General features: G+C 54.4%; 1 protein-coding gene across 1 annotated transcript; it reads right to left on the bottom strand.

Annotated features, from left to right (window-relative positions):
• Positions 1-1,914: 1,914 nt before the first annotated feature.
• LOC134341116 (protein INCA1-like) lies at positions 1,915-14,239 on the bottom strand. The gene is made up of 7 exons (XM_063038886.1): positions 14,153-14,239; positions 9,914-9,995; positions 8,976-9,092; positions 8,317-8,359; positions 7,135-7,334; positions 5,493-5,640; positions 1,915-3,128 (listed from the first exon to the last, which is right to left on the bottom strand). The coding sequence occupies exons 2-7, from the start codon at positions 9,988-9,990 to the stop codon at positions 2,958-2,960; spliced, it is 756 nt and encodes a 251-aa protein (XP_062894956.1). The 5' UTR covers positions 9,991-9,995; positions 14,153-14,239; the 3' UTR covers positions 1,915-2,957.
• Between the last annotated feature and the right edge of the window lie 8,439 nt (positions 14,240-22,678).

Below are 22,678 nucleotides of genomic sequence, written 5' to 3'. Positions count from 1 at the left end.
CTGAGGGATACCGCGGGAGTGCGGGAGTACGTACTGAGGGACACCGCGGGAGTACGTACTGAGGGACACCGCGGGAGTGCGGGAGTACGTACTGAGGGACACCACGGGAGTGCGGGAGTACGTACTGAGGGACACCGCGGGAGTACGTACTGAGGGACACCGCGGGAGTGCGGGAGTACGTACTGAGGGACACCGCGGGAGTACGTACTGAGGGACACCGCGGGAGTGCGGGAGTACGTACTGAGGGACACCGCGGGAGTGCGGGAGTACGTACTGAGGGACACCGCGGGAGTACGTACTGAGGGACACCGCGGGAGTGCGGGAGTACGTACTGAGGGACACCGCGGGAGTGCGGGAGTACGTACTGAGGGACACCGCGGGAGTGCGGGAGTACGTACTGAGGGACACCGCGGGAGTGCGGGAGTACGTACTGAGGGACACCGCGGGATAACGTACTGAGGGATACCGCGGGAGTGCGGGAGTACGTACTGAGGGACACCGCGGGAGTACGTACTGAGGGACACCGCGGGAGTGCGGGAGTACGTACCGAGGGACACCGCGGGAGTGCGGGAGTACGTACCGAGGGACACTGTGGGTGCGGGAGTGCGGGAGTACGTACCGAGGGACACTGTGGGTGCGGGAGTGCGGGAGTACGTACCGAGGGACACCGCGGGAGTGCGGGAGTACGTACCGAGGGACACCGCGGGAGTGCGGGAGTACGTACCGAGGGACAGTGCGGGAGTACGTACCGAGGGACACCGCGGGAGTGCGGGAGTGCGGGAGTACGTACCGAGGGACACCGCGGGAGTGCGGGAGTACGTACCGAGGGACACCGCGGGAGTGCGGGAGTACGTACCGAGGGACACCGCGGGTACGGGAGTACGTACCGAGGGACACCGCGGGTACGGGAGTACGTACCGAGGGACACCATGGGAGTACGTAATGAGGGACACCATGGGAATACGTACTGAGGGACACCGCAGGGTGCGGGAGTACGTACTGAGGGACACCGCAGGAGTACGTACTGAGGGACACCACGGGGTGCGGGAGTACGTACTGAGGGACACGACGGGGTGCGGGAGTACGTACTGAGGGACACCACGGGGTGCGGGAGTACGTACTGAGGGACACGGCAGGAGTACGTACTGAGGGACACGACAGGGTGCGGGAGTACGTACTGAGGGACACCACGGCGTGCGGGAGTACGTACTGAGGGACACCACGGCGTGCGGGAGTACGTACTGAGGGACACCACGGGGTGCGGGAGTACGTACTGAGGGACACGACGGTGTGGGAGTACGTACTGAGGGACACCGCGGGAGTACGTACTGAGGGACACCACGGGGTGTGGGAGTACGTACTGAGGGACACCACGGGAGTACGTACTGAGGGACACCGCAGGGTGCGGGAGTACGTACTGAGGGACACCGCGGGAATATGTACTGAGGGACACGACAGGCTGTGGGAGTGTGGGAAAATGTACTGCTGCAGGTCAGTATTGGGTGCAGGAGTACGTGCAGATGGAAACTGCAGGTTGTCTTTTCTGTTCTGATTTTAGGTGACTGGACTTCAAGCATCCAATTCACATCCCAGTAGAGTGTCTAACATCTCTCCATGCATCATTCATCCCACATCGTTGAACAATTTCTGATAATTCACAGACTGTTCCCATTCCAGCAAATTTCTACAGATAGCATTCACTTTTTACCCTGCAAGTTACCGAAAGTTTGCATTGGTTTTCCAGGGCTGTGTGTGATGCACTTTGTGATTGGCTAGTTACTCTGATCACACAACAAGACCAGCCAGGACAATCGATTTACACCCAGGTTTATTTTCCTCTGGAATGATGGCCACAGATGGCAGTCAATGCGATAACAGATCAAGTGGTTAAAGCAGCCCATTGCTGCTCAGGAACATTGCCAGGAAAATGCAGAACCTTAGGACAGTAACAACTTAAAAGGCATAAACTCTCAGCTGCCCGAGGATCATCACAGACTGTCACCCAGCGCACATCACCAACGGCATTGGACAGTGGAGGGGAGGACGAGGTGGGGTGTGGAAGGGTGACAAGTAGTGGCGTGGAGAAGAGAGGACGTGAGGATGAGGTACGGAGTGGAGGGGACAAGGTGAGGACAAGACGGGGAGTGGCGGGGACAAGATGGACCATGAAACAGTTGAAGCCTGCGGGAACACGAGCCAAGCCTGGCAGTGGAGGCTCGGGTTAGGTATGTGGGTCAGGACAGAGGTGCTGAATGGAAGCTAAGGTTTGTCTCAAAACCCCTGACCACCTCCCCTATGTCACACCCAGTTCATCTCCACCCCCCACACACACTGACGCCAACAGGCTGGGGATGGGTCATCTGGAAACACGCACTTGTTAGCAAGAAGACCATAAACCACACACCCAACCAACACTGGTCAAAGAAATTGAATTCTAACAATAAGAATATCGAAGCAGACGGGGGTTGTGGGAGTGGGGGGGAGGTTTTCAGACACCCAGCATGAGGTCGGAGAGGGGCATCAACCATCCTGGCCACAGGATGAGGTGTGAGTGATAATCACCCATTCTACAGGGACATACTGGGTGCTGTGCAGTCAGCTTGTCCCAACCTCTGCTTGCCCTGAGGTAGGCAGACCTAGGGAGAGTGTGGCCATCCCCAGGCTTACAGAAACACTCTTCCTGTCCCTCAGTGGCCCAGCATTCTGCCTTCCACTACGCTGCCCATCAGACAGCAGAGACCCTTCCATCCCACTGCAATATGCAGAGGGACAGTGGCCACAGAGACGATGGGTCCGTTCCAGAGATTTGATCCCACACTGCCCAGTATGTCAGAAGGAGAACACACAGTCTGAGAGACTCACTCAGTCACCTCCAGCCCCACAGCCCCAGCAATAAATAGTCAATAAAAATGCACACTCAATAACAATTATCCATGGTGTCACGACCCGCCGGTCACTCACTCCTCGGCCAGGTGTCCCACTCCCCACAGGACACATCCACCCCGGGTCGGATCTGTCCCGGATTCCCTGAGACCAAGCTTCTCCCCAGCTGATTTCTCTGGGTCGCTGGTGTGAGGAAAAACTGGGCACTGCTCCTGCACCCCGAAACTCCACCGTGGCCGGAACAGCTACAGACAGACGCACATAGAATTACCCCATTAGGATGTGACAAAACAAACTGATGACAATACTCGATCAAATTCTGGTTACACCCCACTTGAAGTACTGTCACTAACATGAGAAAATCTGCAGATGTTGGAAACCCAAAGCAACACACACAAAATGCTGGAGGAACCAGGCAGGTCAGGTAGCATCTATGGAAAAGAGCAAACAGTCAACATTTCGGGCTAAGACCTTCATCAGAACTGGCAACAAAGAAGGGCTCAGTTCTAGGCACCTCATTATAGGAAGGATGTGAAAGCTTCCGAGAGGGTGTAGAGGAGATTTACCAGGATGCATATCTTATAGGATCAATTGAGTGAGCTAGGACTCTTCTCTTTGAAGAGGAGGATGAAAGGTATCTTGCTAGAGGTGTACAAGATGATGAGGCATAAATTGAGTGGACCAGAGACTTTTCCCCAAGGCAGAAATGGCTAACACCAGGGGCCATATTTTTAAGGTTATTGGCAGAAAGTATAGGGGGGGATGTCAGAGACAGCGATCATTGTGTGGAATGCACTGCCAGGCATGGTGATGGAGGTGGATACATTAGGGATATTTAACAGACTCTTGTGCACTTGGATGATAGAAAAATGGAGGATTTTGCAGGAGGGAAGGATTAGATTGACCATGGAATAGGTTAAAACATCAGCACAACATCGTGAGCTGAAGGGCCAAGTACTATGCTGTGATGTTCTTTCTTATTCACAGAGCATTGCAGTTCCAGTCCAGGTTCAAACTCCCCTTCAAAACCCAGAATATTCCACACAAGACATTGCTCAAAGCTTCAAAAAGAGATTAGACCCAAGAGATGGATTAACACAGAATGAACACGCAACATCACCACAGGCAGTATTGCATACCCTTGGGGTCAGTTACAGAGTGCAGCTCCCTCTAAACCATTCTATCACACACTCTGTGCATCAGACACAAGGCCAACACCGTCCCAACACACACTCCCGGGGTCAGACACAGAGTGAAGCTCCCTCTACATCGTCCCATCACACACTCCTGGGGTCAGACACAGAGTGAAGTTCCCTCTACTATATAGGACCCTGGTTAGACCCTACTTGGGAGTACTGTGCTCAGTTCTGGCCACCTCACTATAGGAAAGATGTGGAAGCCATAGAAAGAGTGCAGAGGAGATTTACAAGGATGTTGCCTGGATTGGGGAGCATACCTTATGAAAATAGGTTGAGTGAACTCGGCCTTTTCTCCTTGGAGCGACAGAGGATAAGAGGTGACCTGATAGAGGTGTATAAGATGATGAGAGGCATTGATCGTGTGGATAGTCAGAGGCTTTTTCCCAGGGCTGAAATGGTTGTCACAAGAGGACATAGGTTTGAGGTGATATCAGGGGTAAGTTTTTTTTACTCAGAGTGGTGAGTGCATGGAATGGGCTGCCGGCAACGATGGTGGAGGCGGATACGATAGGGTCTTTTAAGAGACTTTTGGATAGGTACATGGATCTTAGAAAAATAGAGGGCTATGGGGAAGTCTAGTAATTTCTAAGGTAGGGACATGTTCGGTACAACTTTGTGGGCCGAAGGATCTGTATTGTGCTGTAAGTTTTCTATGTTTCTATGTTATATTGTCCCATCACACACTCCCGGGGTCAGACACAGAGTGAAGTTCCCTCCACATCATCTCATCACCAGACATCCCACCCTGCAAAAACTCATTTCAGGGAGGTAGCATCATCAATTTGCGGGAGACTTCCAGGAGAGGTGGGATGTCTTGCAATAGAGTAGCTCCTTAGCAGCTAGCCAGCTAGTTTAAATAATGTTAGCTATGCTAATAAACGAATGACACCTGTTAAACCCACCTCAACATGTCTTTTACAGTCTTAACTCACCATGGGCAATAGAAAAGTCACTGTTGCAAACAGTGCAGCGAGCAACACTGTCATTATTTTGACCCCTATTAGGCAGGGGTACACTTTAGTGTAGTCAGGGGTGACGTATGTTTTATATTTTTTTGGAACACTGCCATGGCACGCTCTCGCTTGCTTGCTCTCGCGCTCTCTCTCTCTCTTGCTCGCACTTGCTTTCTCTCTTGTTCTCTCGCACGCTTTCTCTCTCTCGCGCTCTCGCTTGTTCTCTCTCTCGGGCTCTCTCTTGCTTTCTCTCGCTCGCTCTCAAAAAAATTGATTTCCGTGACATTGTATATAATTTGCGGGCATCAGGGAGCCACTATTCATATGCGGGAGACTCCCGGAACTTCCGGGAGAGGTGGGATGTCTGCATCACACACTCCCAGGGTCAGACACAGAGTGTAGGTCCCTCCACTATAGACTGCTCCCAAGCCGTGATGGCTGACCTGATGGACATTACCGGTTCTTGGGCCTCCGTATTGGAGCTGTATGTCTCCGTTGTGTTGCTAGAACACTCGACCGGCTGCCATTCCTGATCTATCAGGCTCTCGTCTGTGTCCAATGCCGAGCCTTGAGATCTGCTGCTGCCCCACTTTGGACCCTTCAGTCTGAACACAGGAAACCCATGTCACCACATGCCTGAACCCAAGCTGTCTGTGATTCCCATTGTGGATGGTTCACCCTCTTCCCCATGCCCACCATGTACCTGAACAGGAGCTGCCTGTGATCCCCATCCCACACAGTTCACCCTCTTCCCCATGCCCACCATGTACCTGAACAGGAGCTGTCTGTGATCCCCATCCCACACAGTTCACCCTCTTCCCCATGCCCACCATGTACCTGAACAGGAGCTGTCTGTGATCCCCATCCCACACAGTTCACCCTCTTCCCCATGCCCACCATGTACCTGAACAGGAGCTGTCTGTGATCCCCATCCCACACAGTTCGCCCTCTTCCCCATGCCCACCATGTACCTGAACAGGAGCTGCCTGTGATCCCCATCCCACACAGTTCACCCTCTTCCCCATGCCCACCATGTACCTGAACAGGAGCTGCCTGTGATCCCCATCCCACACAGTTCACCCTCTTCCCCATGCCCACCATGTACCTGAACAGGAGCTGCCTGTGATCCCCATCCCACACAGTTCACCCTCTTCCCCATGCCCACCATGTACCTGAACAGGAGCTGTCTGTGATCCCCATCCCACACAGTTCACCCTCTTCCCCATGCCCACCATGTACCTGAACAGGAGCTGCCTGTGATCCCCATCCCACACAGTTCGCCCTCTTCCCCATGCCCACCATGTACCTGAACAGGAGCTGCCTGTGATCCCCATCCCACACAGTTCGCCCTCTTCCCCATGCCCACCATGTACCTGAACAGGAGCTGTCTGTGATCCCCATCCCACACAGTTCGCCCTCTTCCCCATGCCCACCATGTACCTGAACAGGAGCTGTCTGTGATCCCCATCCCACACAGTTCGCCCTCTTCCCCATGCCCACCATGTACCTGAACAGGAGCTGCCTGTGATCCCCATCCCACACAGTTCACCTTCTCCACAGTGCCCTGGGCTGACAAGCACCTCAGTTGCAGGGATCACAACATGCAAAGCCCCATGGTAACGGGAGCCTGAACACAGATTGGCTCTAAATGAGGGGATGGGAAGCTTCCCCCACCCTTCCCTGTGTGAAAGGAGGCACCCAGGGGCCAAATCCCACACTCACAGTGCGTTCACCCAGGTTTCAGATACCACCCATACCCCACCCACCCCCAGATCTGCAGTTCATCACCTTCCCCGGGGGGAAGGTCAGGGAAGCAGGAGAGGAAGTGGGGGAGAGGGAAGGGGAAGGAGGGAAGGGGGGAGATAATGAGAGGGCGGGGACAGGGAGAGCAGAGAGAGGGAGAAAGAGTGAGAGAGTTTGGGAGGGAGAGAGCGAGGAAGAGAGTGAGAGTTTGTGAGGGAGGGAGAGAGACTGGTGGAGAGACAGATTTGGGAGGGAGAGAGAACAGACAATGAGCGATAGCTTGGGAGATAGAGGGGGGACAGGGACAGTTGGGAACGGTGAGGCTAGGGCAACTCTGAGGGTTTGTCACTCCCTACTGATTGATGCAGTTCTGTCTCTTCTTCAGCTCCTCGAGGTGCGCGAGGACAGCCGTGCTGGAGCTGTGTACCCGTGGCCGTCTCTGTCTCCGATTTTGGCCCTTCCTCCGGCCGTACAGTTCTCTGGGGGAGGGCAGCCTGTCCAGCCCCAGACCTGAGGGTGATGTAGGTTTCATTCTCTCCACTGCTTGACCGCTCAGCTGCAGCAGAGAGAGGAGCGAGGAGTCAGCTAGCTGCTACTGGGGCAGGGGGAGAATGTGAGAGGGTGGTGGGGAGCTGGCACTAAAGAGGGGGTGGGGAAAGATTACTGAGGGTGACAGAGGTGTGAATGGGGGACTGGGGCAGGTGAGGTAAGGGATGGGAGGAGGGTGGAGGGGGCTGGGGGAGGCGAGGGGTCAGGAGTGAGTGTCTGGAGCAGGGGAGGATGGTGCAGCTGGAAGCAGAGGGAGAAACCTGCGGGTGCGGGGTGGACGGATCAAGTGAAGCTGAGTTGCTGGAGCCCCTGGGCTGGAACCCTGCGGCCATGAGCAGGTTGATGAAGCTCATGAAATATCATTTAACAAATTACGGGAGGGAGAGAGAGGACCTTCAGTATCTTTCTCTCAGGGTGGAACTAACACCTGACAGTTAAAGAGACAGGGTTAAAGTTTAAAGGTTTTTGTATAGGGCAGTTTTTTTTGACACAGAGCGGTGGGTGCCTGCAAAGTCCAGTGGGGGAGGGGATTATACAACATGGAAGTATCTAAGAGGATGTTAGACAGGTACGTGAATACTCAGGGAATGATGGGATATGGATAATGTACAGGCAGGAGGGATTTAGTTTAATTTGACATTGTGTTCAGCATGGACATGCTGAGCTGAAGGGCCTGTTCCAGTGAGGTATGTTGTATGTTGTAAACATGGTCAGCACTGCCCCCTGGTGTCCACCTCAGAAACAGCCATCCTGACACCTCAGAACCATTCCCCATGGGGGGAGCTGGTGATCCTGTAGGTGTCTTCCGGTGAATTGTCCAACAGATCAGGCACAAGGACCGCGCAATTAAAAGTATAAAGCAACGGCTCAGCCCACCCTCCCCACACACCGAGCCCTGTTCCCTGCCAATCGCAGACCCCAGCTGAACTCCATTCCTCCCACAGCACCCACACTCCGAGTTGGGAATGAGATCCACACATCTCACCTACCAGCCAGGGGGAAGCCTCCTCGTACACCTCCATCCAACCAGCACTGCAAAACACAAGGGGATGGAAGCAGAGGCAGGTTATACCCACAGGATGAGACACTCCCAACCCAGCACAGAAACACCCTCCTATTCTTCCCATCCCAGTACAGTAACACCCTCTCACCCCTCCTACTACCCCTGTGCACCCCTGCATGGAGACACACTCACCACTCCTTCCCCCCGCCATCTCAAGGTGCAGGAACAGCACAATCCCTCCAAACATCGCAGGGCAGGGAGCAGCTGTTTCGGGTAGGTCCTTCCCATTAACCCGTCTCAACACCGACCCCATTACACCCCTAGTATTATCAGCCACTCACCCCCTCATCTTCATCTCATCTCATCTTCATCCTCATCTCCTGGCCTCATTACCCCACCTCATTGCACCTCCAAAATCAATACACCCTGGTCCTGGTCAGGGGAAGCCCATATCCTTGGGACTGTGTCCTGGAAAAGCATAGTGACCCCTTTGTCTCTCCTTGACCCTGACCCCCTCCCCATCCCTCCCTGATACCCTACCCCATCTCTCTCTGAATCTCTACCCCCACCCCCTCTGCAGGTGGGTAGACAGATGGGTTCATGGCCTTGCATCTCGGCCCTCATGCCCCCAACTCCTGAACTCACCTCCCATGCTGGGTCAGGTCCTCCACCTCCGTCCCATCACTCCAGGCCCCCATAGGGGAAGAACACCACCACACAGAGGCAGATGGGGATCTGCACCGGCTCACCGTCCTGGAACGCCTACACATGAGAGAGGGGGACGGGGAGGGGGGTGGAGAGAGGGGGACAGGGAGGGGGGAGAGAGGAGGTCACCTAAAACACTCACAAATTGTACAGACGTATCATCGTCTGGTACGGGGGTGGGGAGGTGTGCACAGCACAGGATCGAAGTAAGCTGTAGAGAGTTGTTAAATTAGTCTGCTCCATCAAAGGCACTAGCCTCCATAGAATCCAGGACATCGTCAAGGAGCAATGTTTCAAAATGATGACATCCATCATTAAGGACCCCTATCACCCAGGACATGCATCCTTCTCACTGTTAACTCCTTCAGGAAGGAGGTACAGGAGCTCGAAGACACACTCAACAATTCAGGAACAGCTTCTTCCCCTCTGCCATCAGATTTTTAAATGAACGTTCAACTCATGAACACTACCTCACTACTTTTTAATTTTTTCATATGTAGATATTTACTGCAATTCAGTTTTTTAAATCTATGATCATGTATTGTACAACATATGCTGGTCATATTAAACCTGATTCTGATTCCATTCAATGTTCTGTGAATACTTCCCAATTTTTTTTACTGTACCTTGGTACACTTGAGAATAATGTAAAGAGAAAAGCCTCAGCCACAGGCTGGCATTTCTGACAACACGGCACTCCCTCCACACTGCCTCTGACAATGAGCTGGGGCGGGGGGGCGGGTAGGAAACCTGGCTGATTCCCCACCCAACACAGCATTGGGGAGCCTAAATCGTGCTCAGTGTCTCATCCACTGGGCAGCAGTATTAACTGAAGGCCCAAATTCTTCCGCTTTCTTAGGAAGTGTACAACAACGTACGTCACAAATGGAATGAAATCATCCCCCTCTCCACAGTTCTCCTGGAGGCTCCACGGCGTCCAGAACTGCTGACTCATTGGAGCTGCAGGAAACAAAAGGGAGAGAAATTATCACAATAGAACAGACACATAAAAGGGGAGAGGTTAGGGAGGGAGGAAGGGAGAGGGAGGAGGGAAGAGGGGAAAGAAATGAAAGACAGGATTCTGAGAAGTAGATACCAAGGGGAAGAAATAGTGTAACAGAGATAGACTGCAATGGAAAGTGGGTGGAATCAGAGGGCAAAGCCCAAGAGAGGTGGGATGCTCAACAGGGTGAGGTGGAGGAAGGGGGAGAAGGCCAGGAAATGAAAGAGACAGATTGGCCGAATGAAAGGCTTTGTCACACAGACTGAGAACATGGCATGAAAGGGATGCTGTAGCATTGATGTAACTGAGTGCAGTAACAGGAAAAGGAAAGATTTGAACTGAGTGACAGAGAAGCATACAGTAATAGAGCATGAAAACAGGTCCTCCACCTAGTTCTTCCATGCCATCCACACCATCCTCCCAGTTGTCATCCAAGCCCCTTGCCATCACTAATCTATCCAAATGCTGCTCAAATGTTGCATTTGTACTAACTCAAACACTTCTTCTGGCAGCTTATTCCAGGTCACTACCCTTTTTGTAAAGTTACCTCTCGGGTCTCTCTTAAATCTCTCCCCTCTTGTCTTGTATCTGTGCATGAACTTTCCAACCCCAAGAAAAAGACTACGACTGTTCACCTTATCCATACCCTTTCATGATTTCGTTAAGTTCTAGGACTTTTTATCTCATGTTATTGATAGTTATTGCTTTTTTATTTATTATTATTTATTTTTGTATTTGCACAGTTAGTTGTCTTTTGCTCAGTGGTTGAACACCCAAGTTCGTGCGGTCTTTTATTGACTCATATGATTATTATTCTATTTTAGATTTAATGAGTATGCCTGCAAGGAAATGAATCTCCGGATTGTACAGTGACATATACTGTATGTACTGTGATAATAAATGTACTTTGAACTTTGAAGTCACCCTCCATTCTCCTGCACTCCAGGGAATAAAGATCCAGTGTGGCCAACCTCTCCCTATATCTCAGGCTCTCTAGTTCAGGCAGCATCTGTTCTGCATCTTCTTCGGCTTGACAATGTCTTTCCAATAACAGGGGACCAAAACTGTACAAAATACTCCAAGTGCAGTCTCACTGACAACTATAACTGTAACATAATGTCTCTATTCCTTGATGTCCCGACTAATGAAGGCCAGCATACGAAATGCCCTCTTCACCATCCTGTCTACTTGAACAACTGCTTGTGGGGAACAGAGAACTTGTACTCCCAGGCCCTTCTGATCCACAACACTCGTTCAATGTACAGGTCCAACCCTGGTTTGACAGTCCAAGGTCATCACCTCATACTTTTCTCAGTTGAAATCCATTTGTCGTTCCTCAGCCATCTCCCTAACTGATCAAGATCTATTTGCAATTCATTGTAACCTGCTTCACTCTCAACAAGAACCCCTAATTTAGTATCAAAATATATTTAGTGGGTCAAGCTGAGCTCCTGGGAATCTTGTTATCAGGCATGGAGTGGGGTGACATGGGGACAGGGCATAGGCTGGCATGGTGCCTTTACAGTGCCAGCCCCAAGACTGGGGTTCAATTCCCCCTGCTGTCCGTAAGGAGTTTGTACAATCTCCCCGTGATCAGGTAGGTTTTCTCTGGGTGCTCTGGTTTCCTCCCACATGGGTTAGGGTGAGTGAGCTGTGGGCATGTTATGTTGGTGCTGAAAGTGTGGCAGCACTGTGACTATGTCAAAGGTTGATGCAGACGACACATTTCACTGCACGGTTCGATGTAAATATGGCAAGTGAAAGTAATCTTCCTTCAATCTTAACTCGAGACAAAACAAAGCTTGGCGACTGAGTAAGCAGTGAGGCCGAGGTGTGCGGAAAGGTCTGAGGCCCTGACTCTCCTCAGTCCCCGAGAAGGGCATTAATCACAACAGCCAGACATCAGCCAGGCCCTACCACACATCTCCAGCAATTGCCTTCAGCAAATACAGTCAGGGGTCACACCAGCTGACCAAACTAGTCCATTGACCATGACCAATTTGCGGATGACACCAAGATTGAGGAGAAAGGTGGACAGGGAGGAAAGCTGAAAAATGGCAATGAAGACAAGTGTGAGATGTTGCCCTTGGTAGGACCAGCCAGGGTAGGCCTTACATCGTGACCAGTAGGGCACTGAGGAGTGTGGCAAACAAAGGGATCCAGGACTACAGGTCCATAAGTTATTGAAAGTTGTGTACACAGTTATATAGAGCAGTAAGGAAAGGTTTTGGCACATTGGCCTTCATAAATCAAAGTATTGAGAACAGGTGATAGGATGTTATACTACTACTACTACGACTACTACTGCAACTACTACATCAACTCAGGTCTCGGAGGCTGGCATCAGGTAAACGGTATACTGAAGTTGTACAAGATGTTGATGAGGCCTAATTTAGAATATTGTGTGCAGTTTTAGTCACCTAACTACAGGAAATATATCTATAAGATTGAAAGAGAACAGAGAAAATTACAAGGACGTTGCCAGGTCTTTTTTGAGGACCTGAGTTATAGGGAAAGTTCAAATAGGTTAGGACTTTATTTGCTCAAGCATAGGAAAACGCATAGGCATTTGGCATTGACCTCCCACATCATGACGACCCTGGAGAGACTTGTTCTGGAGCTGCTCCGACCTATGGTCAGGCCACATTTAGATCCCCTCCAGTTCGCCTACCAGCCCCGACTAGGAGTTGAGGATGCCATCGTCTTCCTGCTGAACCGTATCTATGTCCACCTGGACAAGCCAGCGAGCACTGTGGGGGTCATGTTTTTTGACTTCTCCAGTGCGTTCAACACCATTCGCCCTGCTCTGCTGGGGGAGAAGCTGACAGCGATGCAGGTGGATGCTTCCCTGGTATCATGGATTCTTGATTACCTGACTGGCAGACCACAGTACGTGTGCTTGCAACACTGTGTGTCCGACAGAGTGATCAGCAGCACTGGGGCTCCACAGGGGACTGTCTTGTCTCCCTTTCTCTTCACCATTTACACCTCGGACTTCAACTACTGCACAGAGTCTTGTCATCTTCAGAAGTTTTCGGATGACTCTGCCATAGTTGGATGCATCAGCAAGGGAGGCTGAGTACAGGGCTACGGTAGGAAACTTTGACACATGGTGTGAGCAGAATTATCTGCAGCTTAATGTGAAAAAGACTAAGGAGCTGGTGGTAGACCTGAGGAGAGCTAAGGTACCGGTGACCCCTGTTTCCATCCAGGGGGTCAGTGTGGACATGGTGGAGGATTACAAATACCTGGGGATACGAATTGACAATAAACTGGACTGGTCAAAGAACACTGAGGCTGTCTGCAAGAAGGGACAGAGCCGTCTCGATTTCCTGAGGAGACTGAGGTCCTTTAACATCTGCCGGACGATGCTGAGGATGTTCTACGAGTCTGTGGTGGTCAGTCTATCATGTTTGCTGTTGTGTGCTGGGGCAGCAGGCTGAGGGTGGCAGACACCAGCAGGATCAACAAACTCATTCGTAAGGCCAGTGATGTTGTGGGGATGGAACTGGACTCTCTCACAGTGGTGTCTGAAAAGAGGATGCTGTCTAAGTTGCATGCCATCTTGGACAATGTCTCCCATCCACTACATAATGTACTGATTGGGCACAGGAGTACATTCAGCCAGAGACTCATTCCACCGAGATGCAGCACTGAGCGTCATAGGAAGTCATTCCTGCCTGTGGCCATCAAACTTTACAACCCCTCCCTTGGAGGGTCAGACACCCTGAGCCAATAGACTGGTCCTGGACTTATTACATAATTTACTGGCATAATTTACATATAACTAAACTATTTATGGTTCTATTACTATTTATTATTTATGGAGCAACTGTAATGAAAACCAATTTCCCCCGAGATTAATAAAGTATGACTATGACTATGAAAGGAGAAGGAAGGGATATTTGATAGAGGCATAGAAAATTATGAGGGGTATAGATAGGGTAAGTGCAAGCGGGTTTTTTTTCCTCTGAGGTTGGTGAGGTAGAACAAGAGGTTTAAGGGAAGCATGAGTGGGAACTCCTTCACTCAGAGAGTGGTGATAGTGTGAAACAAGCTGCCAGTGGAAGTGGTGGATGTGGGTTCAACATTTAAGAGAAGTTTGTGTAAGTACCTGAATGGGAAGGCTACAATCAACGTGCAGGTCGATGGGACGAAGTGACATAATAGGGACCTGTTTCTATACTCTATGACCCTTCTGACTCCAGCCACCAGACCTTCAGTGATCACACAGGTTTCCCAACATGTGAGTCTCTGTCTCGCCCTCCCTGCAGAAGTCAACGAACCAGTGAAGGTGGGCAGACATAGGAGATGATGAGTGATGAGGCAGTACCCTGAAAGGGTCAGTGAAGCCCATCCTCCCCCACCTCCTTCAGCAACACCCTGCTCCTACTTCCCTCACTCAACACCCAAATCTCCAGTCTGCTCTCGACTCCTGAGGGTGAAAGGGCAGGAAAGACACTTACTAAGTCAGCATGGACGGTATCCTTCTCCACATCCCCTCCTCTCCTTCTCTTCCTCCCCTTCCCATCCCTCTCCACAACCCCTCCTCTCCTTCGCTTCCGACCTCTTCCCATCCTTCTCCACATCCCCTCCCCTCCCTCTTCCCATCCTTCTCCACATCCCCTCCCTCCCTCTTCCCATCCTTCTCCACATCCCCTCCCTCCCGCTTCCCATCCTTCTCCACATCCCCTCACCTCCCTCCCTCTTCCCATCCTTCTCCATATTCCCTTCTCTCCCTCCACATCTCCCTTTTCTCCTTCCCCTTCGCATCCTCTCCCGTCCTTCCATTTTTTCTCCCTTACCCTTCGCCTCATCCCAACCCGCCTCTTCTTCCTTCACCCACTACTCACCACCTTCCCTTTCCCTCACCCTTTACTCACCACACTTCCCATCACTCACTTACTCACCACACTCTCCCTCTCTCACCCCTTACTCACCACCTCCCTCCCTCACCTCTCACTCACCACACTCCCCTTCCCTCACCCCTTACACACCACGTCCCTGTCCTTCACCGCCTCACCTTACTCACCACTTTCCCCCTCCTTCACCCCTTATTCACCACACTCCTCTCACCCCTTACTCACCACCTTCCCCCTCCCTCACCCGTTACTCCCCACCTACCCCCTCCCTCACCCCTTACTCACTACCTCCCCCTCCCTCACCACTTACTCACTATCTCCCCCTCATTCAGCCCTTACTCACCACACTCCCCCTCCCTCACCCCTTACTCACACCATCCCCCTCCCTCACCCCTTACTCACTACCTCCCCCTTCCTCACCCCTTACTCACTACCTCCCCCTCACTCACCCCTTACTCACCACACTCCCCCTCCCTCACCCCTTTCTCAGCACCTCCCCCTCCCTCACCCCTTACTCACCACCTTCCCCTTCCCTCAACCCTTACTCACCACCTCTCCATCCCTCATCCCTTCCTCACTACCCCTCCCTCACCCCTTACTCACTACCTCCCCCTCACTCACCACCTCCCCTAATTCACCCCTTACTCACTACCTCCCCCTCCCTCACCCCTCACTCACCACACTCCCCCTCCCTCACCCCTTTCTCAGCACCTCCCCCTCCCTCACCCCTTACTCACCACCTTCCCCTTCCCTCAACCCTTACTCACCACCTCTCCATCCCTCATCCCTTCCTCACAACCCCTCCCTCACCCCTTACTCACTACCTCCCCCTCACTCACCACCTGTGCTCCTTCACCCCTTACTCACCACCTCCCCCTCCCTCACCCCTCACTCACCACACTCCCCCTCCCTCATCCCTCAATCACCCCTTACTCAATACCTCGCCCTCCCTCACCCCTTACACACCACCTTCCCCTCCTTCACCTCTTACTCACCACACTCCCCCTCCCTCACCCCTTATTCACCACATCCCCCTCCCTCACCCTTTACTCACTACCTCCCCTTCCCTCACCCCTTAATCACCACCTTCCTCTCACCACTCTCTCACACCTTACACACAACCTCCCCTCCCTCACCCCTCACTCACCCCTTACTCACCACCTCCCCCTCCCTCATCCCTTACTCACCACCTTCCCCCTCCCTCACCGCTTACTCACCACCTCCCCCTCCCTCACCCCTCACTCACCACACTCCCCCTCCCTCATCCCTCAATCACCCCTTACTCACCACACTCCCCCTCCCTCACCCCTTACTCACTACGTCCCCCTCCTCACCCCTTACTCACCACCTCCACTCCTTCACCCCTTACTCAGCACCTCCCGCTCCCTCACCCCTCACTCACCACACTCCCCCTCCCTCAACACTTAATCACCCCTTACTCAATACCTCGCCCTCCCTCACCCCTTACAGAATACCTTCCCCTCCTTCACCCCTTACTCACCACACTCCCCCTCCCTCACCCCTTACTCACCACCTTCCGCTCCCTCACCCCTTACTCACCACATTCTTCTTCCCTCACCCCTCACTCACCACACTTCCCATCACTCACTTACTCACCACACTCTCCCTCTCTCACCCCTTACTCACCACCTCCCTCCCTCACCTCTCACTCACCACACTCCCCTTCCCTCACCCCTTACACACCACGTCCCTGTCCCTCACCGCCTCACCTTACTCACCACTTTCCCCCTCCTTCACCCCTTATTCACCACACTCCTCTCACCCCTTACTCACCACCTTCCCCCTCCCTCACCTGTTACTCCCCACCTACCCCCTCCCTCACCCCTTACTCACAACCTCCCCCTCCCTCACCACTTACTCACTACCTCCCCCTCATTCAGCCCTTACTCACCACACTCCCCCTCCCTCACCCCTTACTCACACCTTCCCCCTCCCTCACCCCTTACTCACTACCTCCCCCTCACTCACCCCTTACTCACCACACTCCCCCTCCCTCACCCCTTTCTCATCACCTCCCCCTCCCTCACCCCTTACTCATCACCTTCCCCTTCCCTCAACCCTTACTCACCACCTCTCCATCCCTCATCCCTTCCTCACTACCCCTCCCTCACCCCTTACTCACTACCTCCCCCTCACTCACCACCTCCCCTAATTCACCCCTTACTCACTACCTCCCCCTCCCTCACCACACTCCCCCTCCCTCACCCCTTTCTCAGCACCTCCCCCTCCCTCACCCCTTACTCACCACCTTCCCCTTCCCTCAACCCTTACTCACCACCTCTCCATCCCTCATCCCTTCATCACTACTCCTCCCTCACCCCTTACTCACTACCTGCCCCTCACTCACCACCTGCGCTCCTTCACCCCTTACTCACCACCTCCCCCTCCCTCACCCCTTACTCACCACATCCCCCTCCCTCACCCTTTACTCACTACCTCCCCTTCCCTCACCCCTTAATCACCACCTTCCTCTCACCACTCTCTCACACCTTACACACAACCTCCCTCCCTCACCCCTCACTCACCACCTCCCCCTCCCTCATCCCTTACTCACCAACTTCCCCCTCACCCTTCACTCACCACCTCCCCCTCCCTCACCCCTTACTCACCACCTTCCCCCTCCCTCACCGCTTACTCACCACCTCCCCATCCCTCACCCCTCACTCACCACACTCCCCCTCCCTCATCCCTCAATCACCCCTTACTCACCACACTCCCCCTCCCTCACCCCTTACTCACTACCTCCCCCCCTCACCCCTTACTCACCACCTCCACTCCTTCACCCCTTACTCACCACCTCCCCCTCCCTCACCCCTCACTCACCACACTCCCCCTCCCTCAACCCTTAATCACCCCTTACTCAATACCTCGCCCTCGCTCACCCCTTAGAGAATACCTTCCCCTCCTTCACCCCTTACTCACCACACTCCCCCTCCCTCACCCCTTACTCACCACCTTCCGCTCCCTCACCCCTTACTCACTACCTCCCCTTCCCTCACCCCTTACTCACCACCTTCTTCTTCCCTCACCCCTCACTCACCACCTCCCCCTCCCTCACCCCTTACTCACTACCTCCCCTTCCCTCACCCCTTACTCACCACCTTCTTCTTCGCTCACCCCTTACTCACCACACTCCCCCTCCCTCACCCCTTACTCACCACCTTCCGCTCCCTCACCCCTTACTCACTACCTCCCCTTCCCTCACCCCTTACTCACGACCTTCCCCTCCCTCACCCCTCACTCACCACCTTCCCCTCCCTCACCCCATACTCACCACATCCCCCTCCCTCATTCCTTACTCCCCACCTTCCCCTCACCCCTTACTCACAACACTCCCACTCCCTCAACCCTTACTCACCACCTTCCCCTCACCCCTTCCTCACTATCTCCCCCTTCCTCACCCCTTACTCATTACCTTCCCCTCACTCACTACCTCGCCCTCACTCACCACCTCCCCTTCACTCACCCCTAACTCACCACCTCCCCTCCCTCACCCTTTACACACCACCTCCCCTCCCTCACCCTTTACACACCACCTCCCCTCCCTCACCCCACACTCACCACCTTCCCCTCCCTCACCCCTCACTCACGACCTTCACCCTCCCTCACCCCTTACTCACATCCTTTCTCTCACCCCTTACTCACTGCGTCCCCTCACTCACCACACTCCCCTCCCTCACCCCTCAATACACCCCTTACTCACCACACTCCCCCTCACTCACCACCTTCCCCCTTCCTCACACCTTACTCACCACCTTCCCCCTCCCTCACCCCTTACTCACTAACTCCCCCTCCCTCACCCCTCACTCACCACCTCTCCCTCCCTCACACCTTACTCACCACCTTCCCCCTCCATCACCCCTTACTCACCACCTTCCCCCTCCCTCACCCCTTACTCACTAACTCCTCCTCCCTCACCCCTCATCCCTCACTCACCACCTCCCCCTCCCTCACCACCTTCCCCCTCCCTCACACCTCACTCATGACCTTCCTCTCACCCCTTTCTCACTACATCCCCTCACTCACCACGTCACCACCCTCACCCCTCACTCACCTCTTACTCACCCCCTCCCTCACTCCTTACTCACCACCTCCCCTCCCTCACCACTTACTCACCACCTTCCCCTCCCTCACCCCTTACTCACCACCTCCCCCTCCCTCACCCCTTACTCACCACCTTCCCCTCGCTCACCCCTTACTCACCACCTCCCCTCCCTCACCCCTTACTCACCACTTCCCCTCCTTCACCCGTTACTCACCACATTCCCCCTCCCTCAACCCTCACTCACCACACTCCCCGTACCTCACCCCTCACTCACCACCTACCCCCTCCCTCACCCCTTACTCACCTCCTCCCACTCCCTCACCCCTTAATCATAATCTTCCCCTCACCCCTTACTCACCACACTCCCCCTCCCTCACCCCTTACTCACTACCTCCACCTCACTCACCACCTCCCCTCTATCAACCTTACTCACCAACTGCCCCCCTCACCCCTTACTCACCACCTCCCCTCCCTCACCCCTTACTCACCTACTCCCCCTCCCTCACCCCTTACTCACCACACTCCCCCTCCCTCATCCATCAATCACCCCTTACTCAATACCTCGCCCTCCCTCACCCCTTACACACCACCTTCCGCTCTTTCACCCCTTAAACACCACCTTCCTCTCACCCCTCTCTCACATCGTACACACCACCTCCCCTCCCTCACCCCTCACTCACCCCTTACTCACCACCTCCCCCTCCCTCACCCCTTACTCACCACCTCCCCCTCCCTCACCCCTTACTCACCACCTTCCCCCTCCCTCACCCCTTACTCACCACCTCCCCCTCCCTCACCCCTTACTCATAATCTTCCCCTCACCCCTTACTCGCCACACTCCCCCTCCCTCACCCCTTACTCACTACCTCCACCTCACTCACCACCTCCCCTCAATCACACCTTACTCACCAACTCCCCTCGCTCACCCCTTACTCACCAACTCCCCCTCCCTCACCCCTTACTCACCACCTTCCCCTCCTTCACCCCTTACTCACCACCTTCCGCTCTCTCACCCCTTACTCACCACATTCCCCCGCCCTCACCCCTTACTCACCACACTCCCCCTCCCTCACCCCTTACTCACCACCTTCCCCTCCCTCACCCCTTACTCACCACCTCCCCTTCCCTCACCCCTTACTCACCACCTCTGCTCCTTCACTCCTTACTCACTACCTCCCCCTCCCTCACCCCTCACTCACCACATTCCCCTCCCTCACCCCTTACTCACCACCTCCCCTCCCTCACCACTTACTCACCACCTTCCCCTCCCTCACCCCTTACTCACCACCTCCCCCTCCCTCACCCCTTACTCACCACACTCCCCCTCCCTCATCCATTAATCACCCCTTACTCAATACCTCGCCCTCCCTCACCCTTTACACACCACATTCCGCTCCTTCACCCCTTAATCACCACCTTCCTCTCACCCCTCTCTCACATCGTACACACCACCTCCCCTCCCTCACCCCTCACTCACCCCTTACTCACCACCTACCCCTTTCTCACCACTTATTCACAACCTCCCCCTCCCTCACCCCTTACTCACCACCTTCCCCCTCCCTCACCACTTACTCACCACCTCCCCCTCCCTCACCCCTTACTCATAATCTTCCCCTCACCCCTTACTCACGACACTCCCCCTCCCTCACCCCTTACTCACTACCTCCACCTCACTCACCACCTCCCCTCCCTCACCCCTTACTCACCACCTTCCCCCTCCCTCACCCCTTACTCACCACCTCCCCCTCCCTCACCCCTTACTCATAATCTTCCCCTCACCCCTTACTCACGACACTCCCCCTCCCTCACCCCTTACTCACTACCTCCACCTCACTCACCACCTCCCCTCTATCACACCTTACTCACCAACTCCCCTCCCTCACCCCTTACTCACCACCTCCCCTCCCTCACCCCTTACTCACCAACTCTCCCTCCCTCACCCCTTACTCACCACACTCCCCCTCCCTCATCCATCAATCACCCCTTACTCAATACCTCGCCCTCCCTCACCCCTTACACACCACCTTCCCCTCCTTCACCCCTTAATCACCACCTTCCTCTCACCCCTCTCTCACATCGTACACACCACCTCCCCTCCCTCACCCCTCACTCACCACCTACCCCTCGCTCACCCCTTACTCACCACCTCCCCCTCCCTCACCCCTTACTCACCACCTTCCCCCTCCCTCACCCCTTACTCACCACCTCCCCCTCCCTCACCCCTTACTCATAATCTTCCCCTCCCTCACCCCTTACTCACCACACTCCCCCTCCCTCACCCCTTACTCACTACCTCCACCTCACTCACCACCTCCCCTCTATCACACCTTACTCACCAACTCCCCTCCCTCACCCCTTACTCACCAACTCCCCCTCCCTCACCCCTTACTCACCACCTTCCCCTCCTTCACCCCTTACTCACCACCTTCCGCTCTCTCACCCCTTACTCACCACATTCCCCCGCCGTCACCCTTCACTCACCACACTCCCCCTCCCTCACCCCTTACTCACCACCTCCCCCTCCCTCACCCCTTACTCACCACCTTCCCCTCCCTCACCCCTTACTCACCACCTCCCCCTCCCTCACCCCTTACTCACCACCTCCCCTCCCTCACCCCTTACTCACTACCTCCCCCTCCCTCACCCCTTACTCACCACCTTCCCCCTCCCTCACCCCTTACTCACCACATCCCCTCCCTCATCCCTTACTCACCACCTTCCCCTCCCTCACCCCTTCTTCACTATCTCCCCCTTCCTAACCCCTTACTCACTACCTCCCCCTCACCCACCACCTCCCCTCTCTCACCCCTTACTCACCACACTCCCCCTCCCTCAATCCTCACTCACTCCTTACTCAGTACCTCCCCCTCCCTCTCCCCTTACTCAGTACCTCCCCCTCCCTCACCCCTTACTCACGACCTTCCCTTCCCTCACCCCTCACTCACCACCTCCCACTCCCTCACACTTTACTCACTACCTCCCCCTCATTCACCACCTCCGCTCCCTCACCCCTTACTCACTACCTCTCCCTCAGTCACCAACTCCCCTCCCTCACCCCTTACTCACCACCTCCCCCTCCTTCACCCCTTACTCACCACTTCCCCCTCCCTCACCCCATACTCACCACACTCCGCCTCACTCACCCTCCCTCACACTTCACTCACAACCTACCCTCCCTCACTCCTTACTCACCACCTTCCACTCACCCTCACTCACCCCTTACTCACCACCTCCCCCTCCCTCACCGCTCACTCACCACTTCCCACTCCCTCACACCTTACTCACTACCTCCCCCCACTCACCAACTCCCCTCCCTCACCCCTTACTCACTACCTCCCCCTCCCTCACTCCTTACTAATCACCTGCCCCTCCCTCACCCCTGTCTCACCACCTTCCACTCCCTTACCCCTCACACACCACCTCCCCCTCCATCACTCTTTACTCACTACCTCCCCTTCCCTCACCCCTTAATCACCACCTTCCTCTCACCCCTCTCTCACACCTTACACACCACCACCCCTCCCTCACCCCTTACTCACCACCTCCGCTCCTTCACTCCTTACTCACTACCTCCCCCTCCCTCACCCCTCACTCACCAACTTCCCCTCCCTCACCCCTTACTCACCACATCCCCCTCCCTCACCCCTTACTCACCACCTTCCCCTCGCTCACCCCTCACTCACCAACTTCCCCTCCCTCACCCCTTACTCAC

The sequence above is a fragment of the Mobula hypostoma genome (genome assembly GCF_963921235.1).
Source record: "Mobula hypostoma chromosome 5 unlocalized genomic scaffold, sMobHyp1.1 SUPER_5_unloc_2, whole genome shotgun sequence".
In the NCBI taxonomy this organism is placed as follows: Eukaryota; Metazoa; Chordata; class Chondrichthyes; order Myliobatiformes; family Myliobatidae; genus Mobula; species Mobula hypostoma.
The sequence above is the reverse complement of the archived record's forward strand: the minus strand, read 5'-3'. Positions and strand labels throughout refer to the sequence as shown.

Excerpts from the sequence above, each read along its gene's own strand:
- LOC134341116 (XM_063038886.1), bottom strand. The coding sequence starts at position 9,990 with ATGAGTCAGCAGTTCTGGACGCCGTGGAGCCTCCAGGAGAACTGTGGA. Across the intron at positions 9,093-9,913 it reads GATTTCATTCCATTTGTGAC|GCGTTCCAGGACGGTGAGCC; the intron begins GTACGTTGTTGT and ends TCTCATGTGTAG. Across the intron at positions 8,360-8,975 it reads GACCTGACCCAGCATGGGAG|TGCTGGTTGGATGGAGGTGT; the intron begins GTGAGTTCAGGA and ends TGTGTTTTGCAG.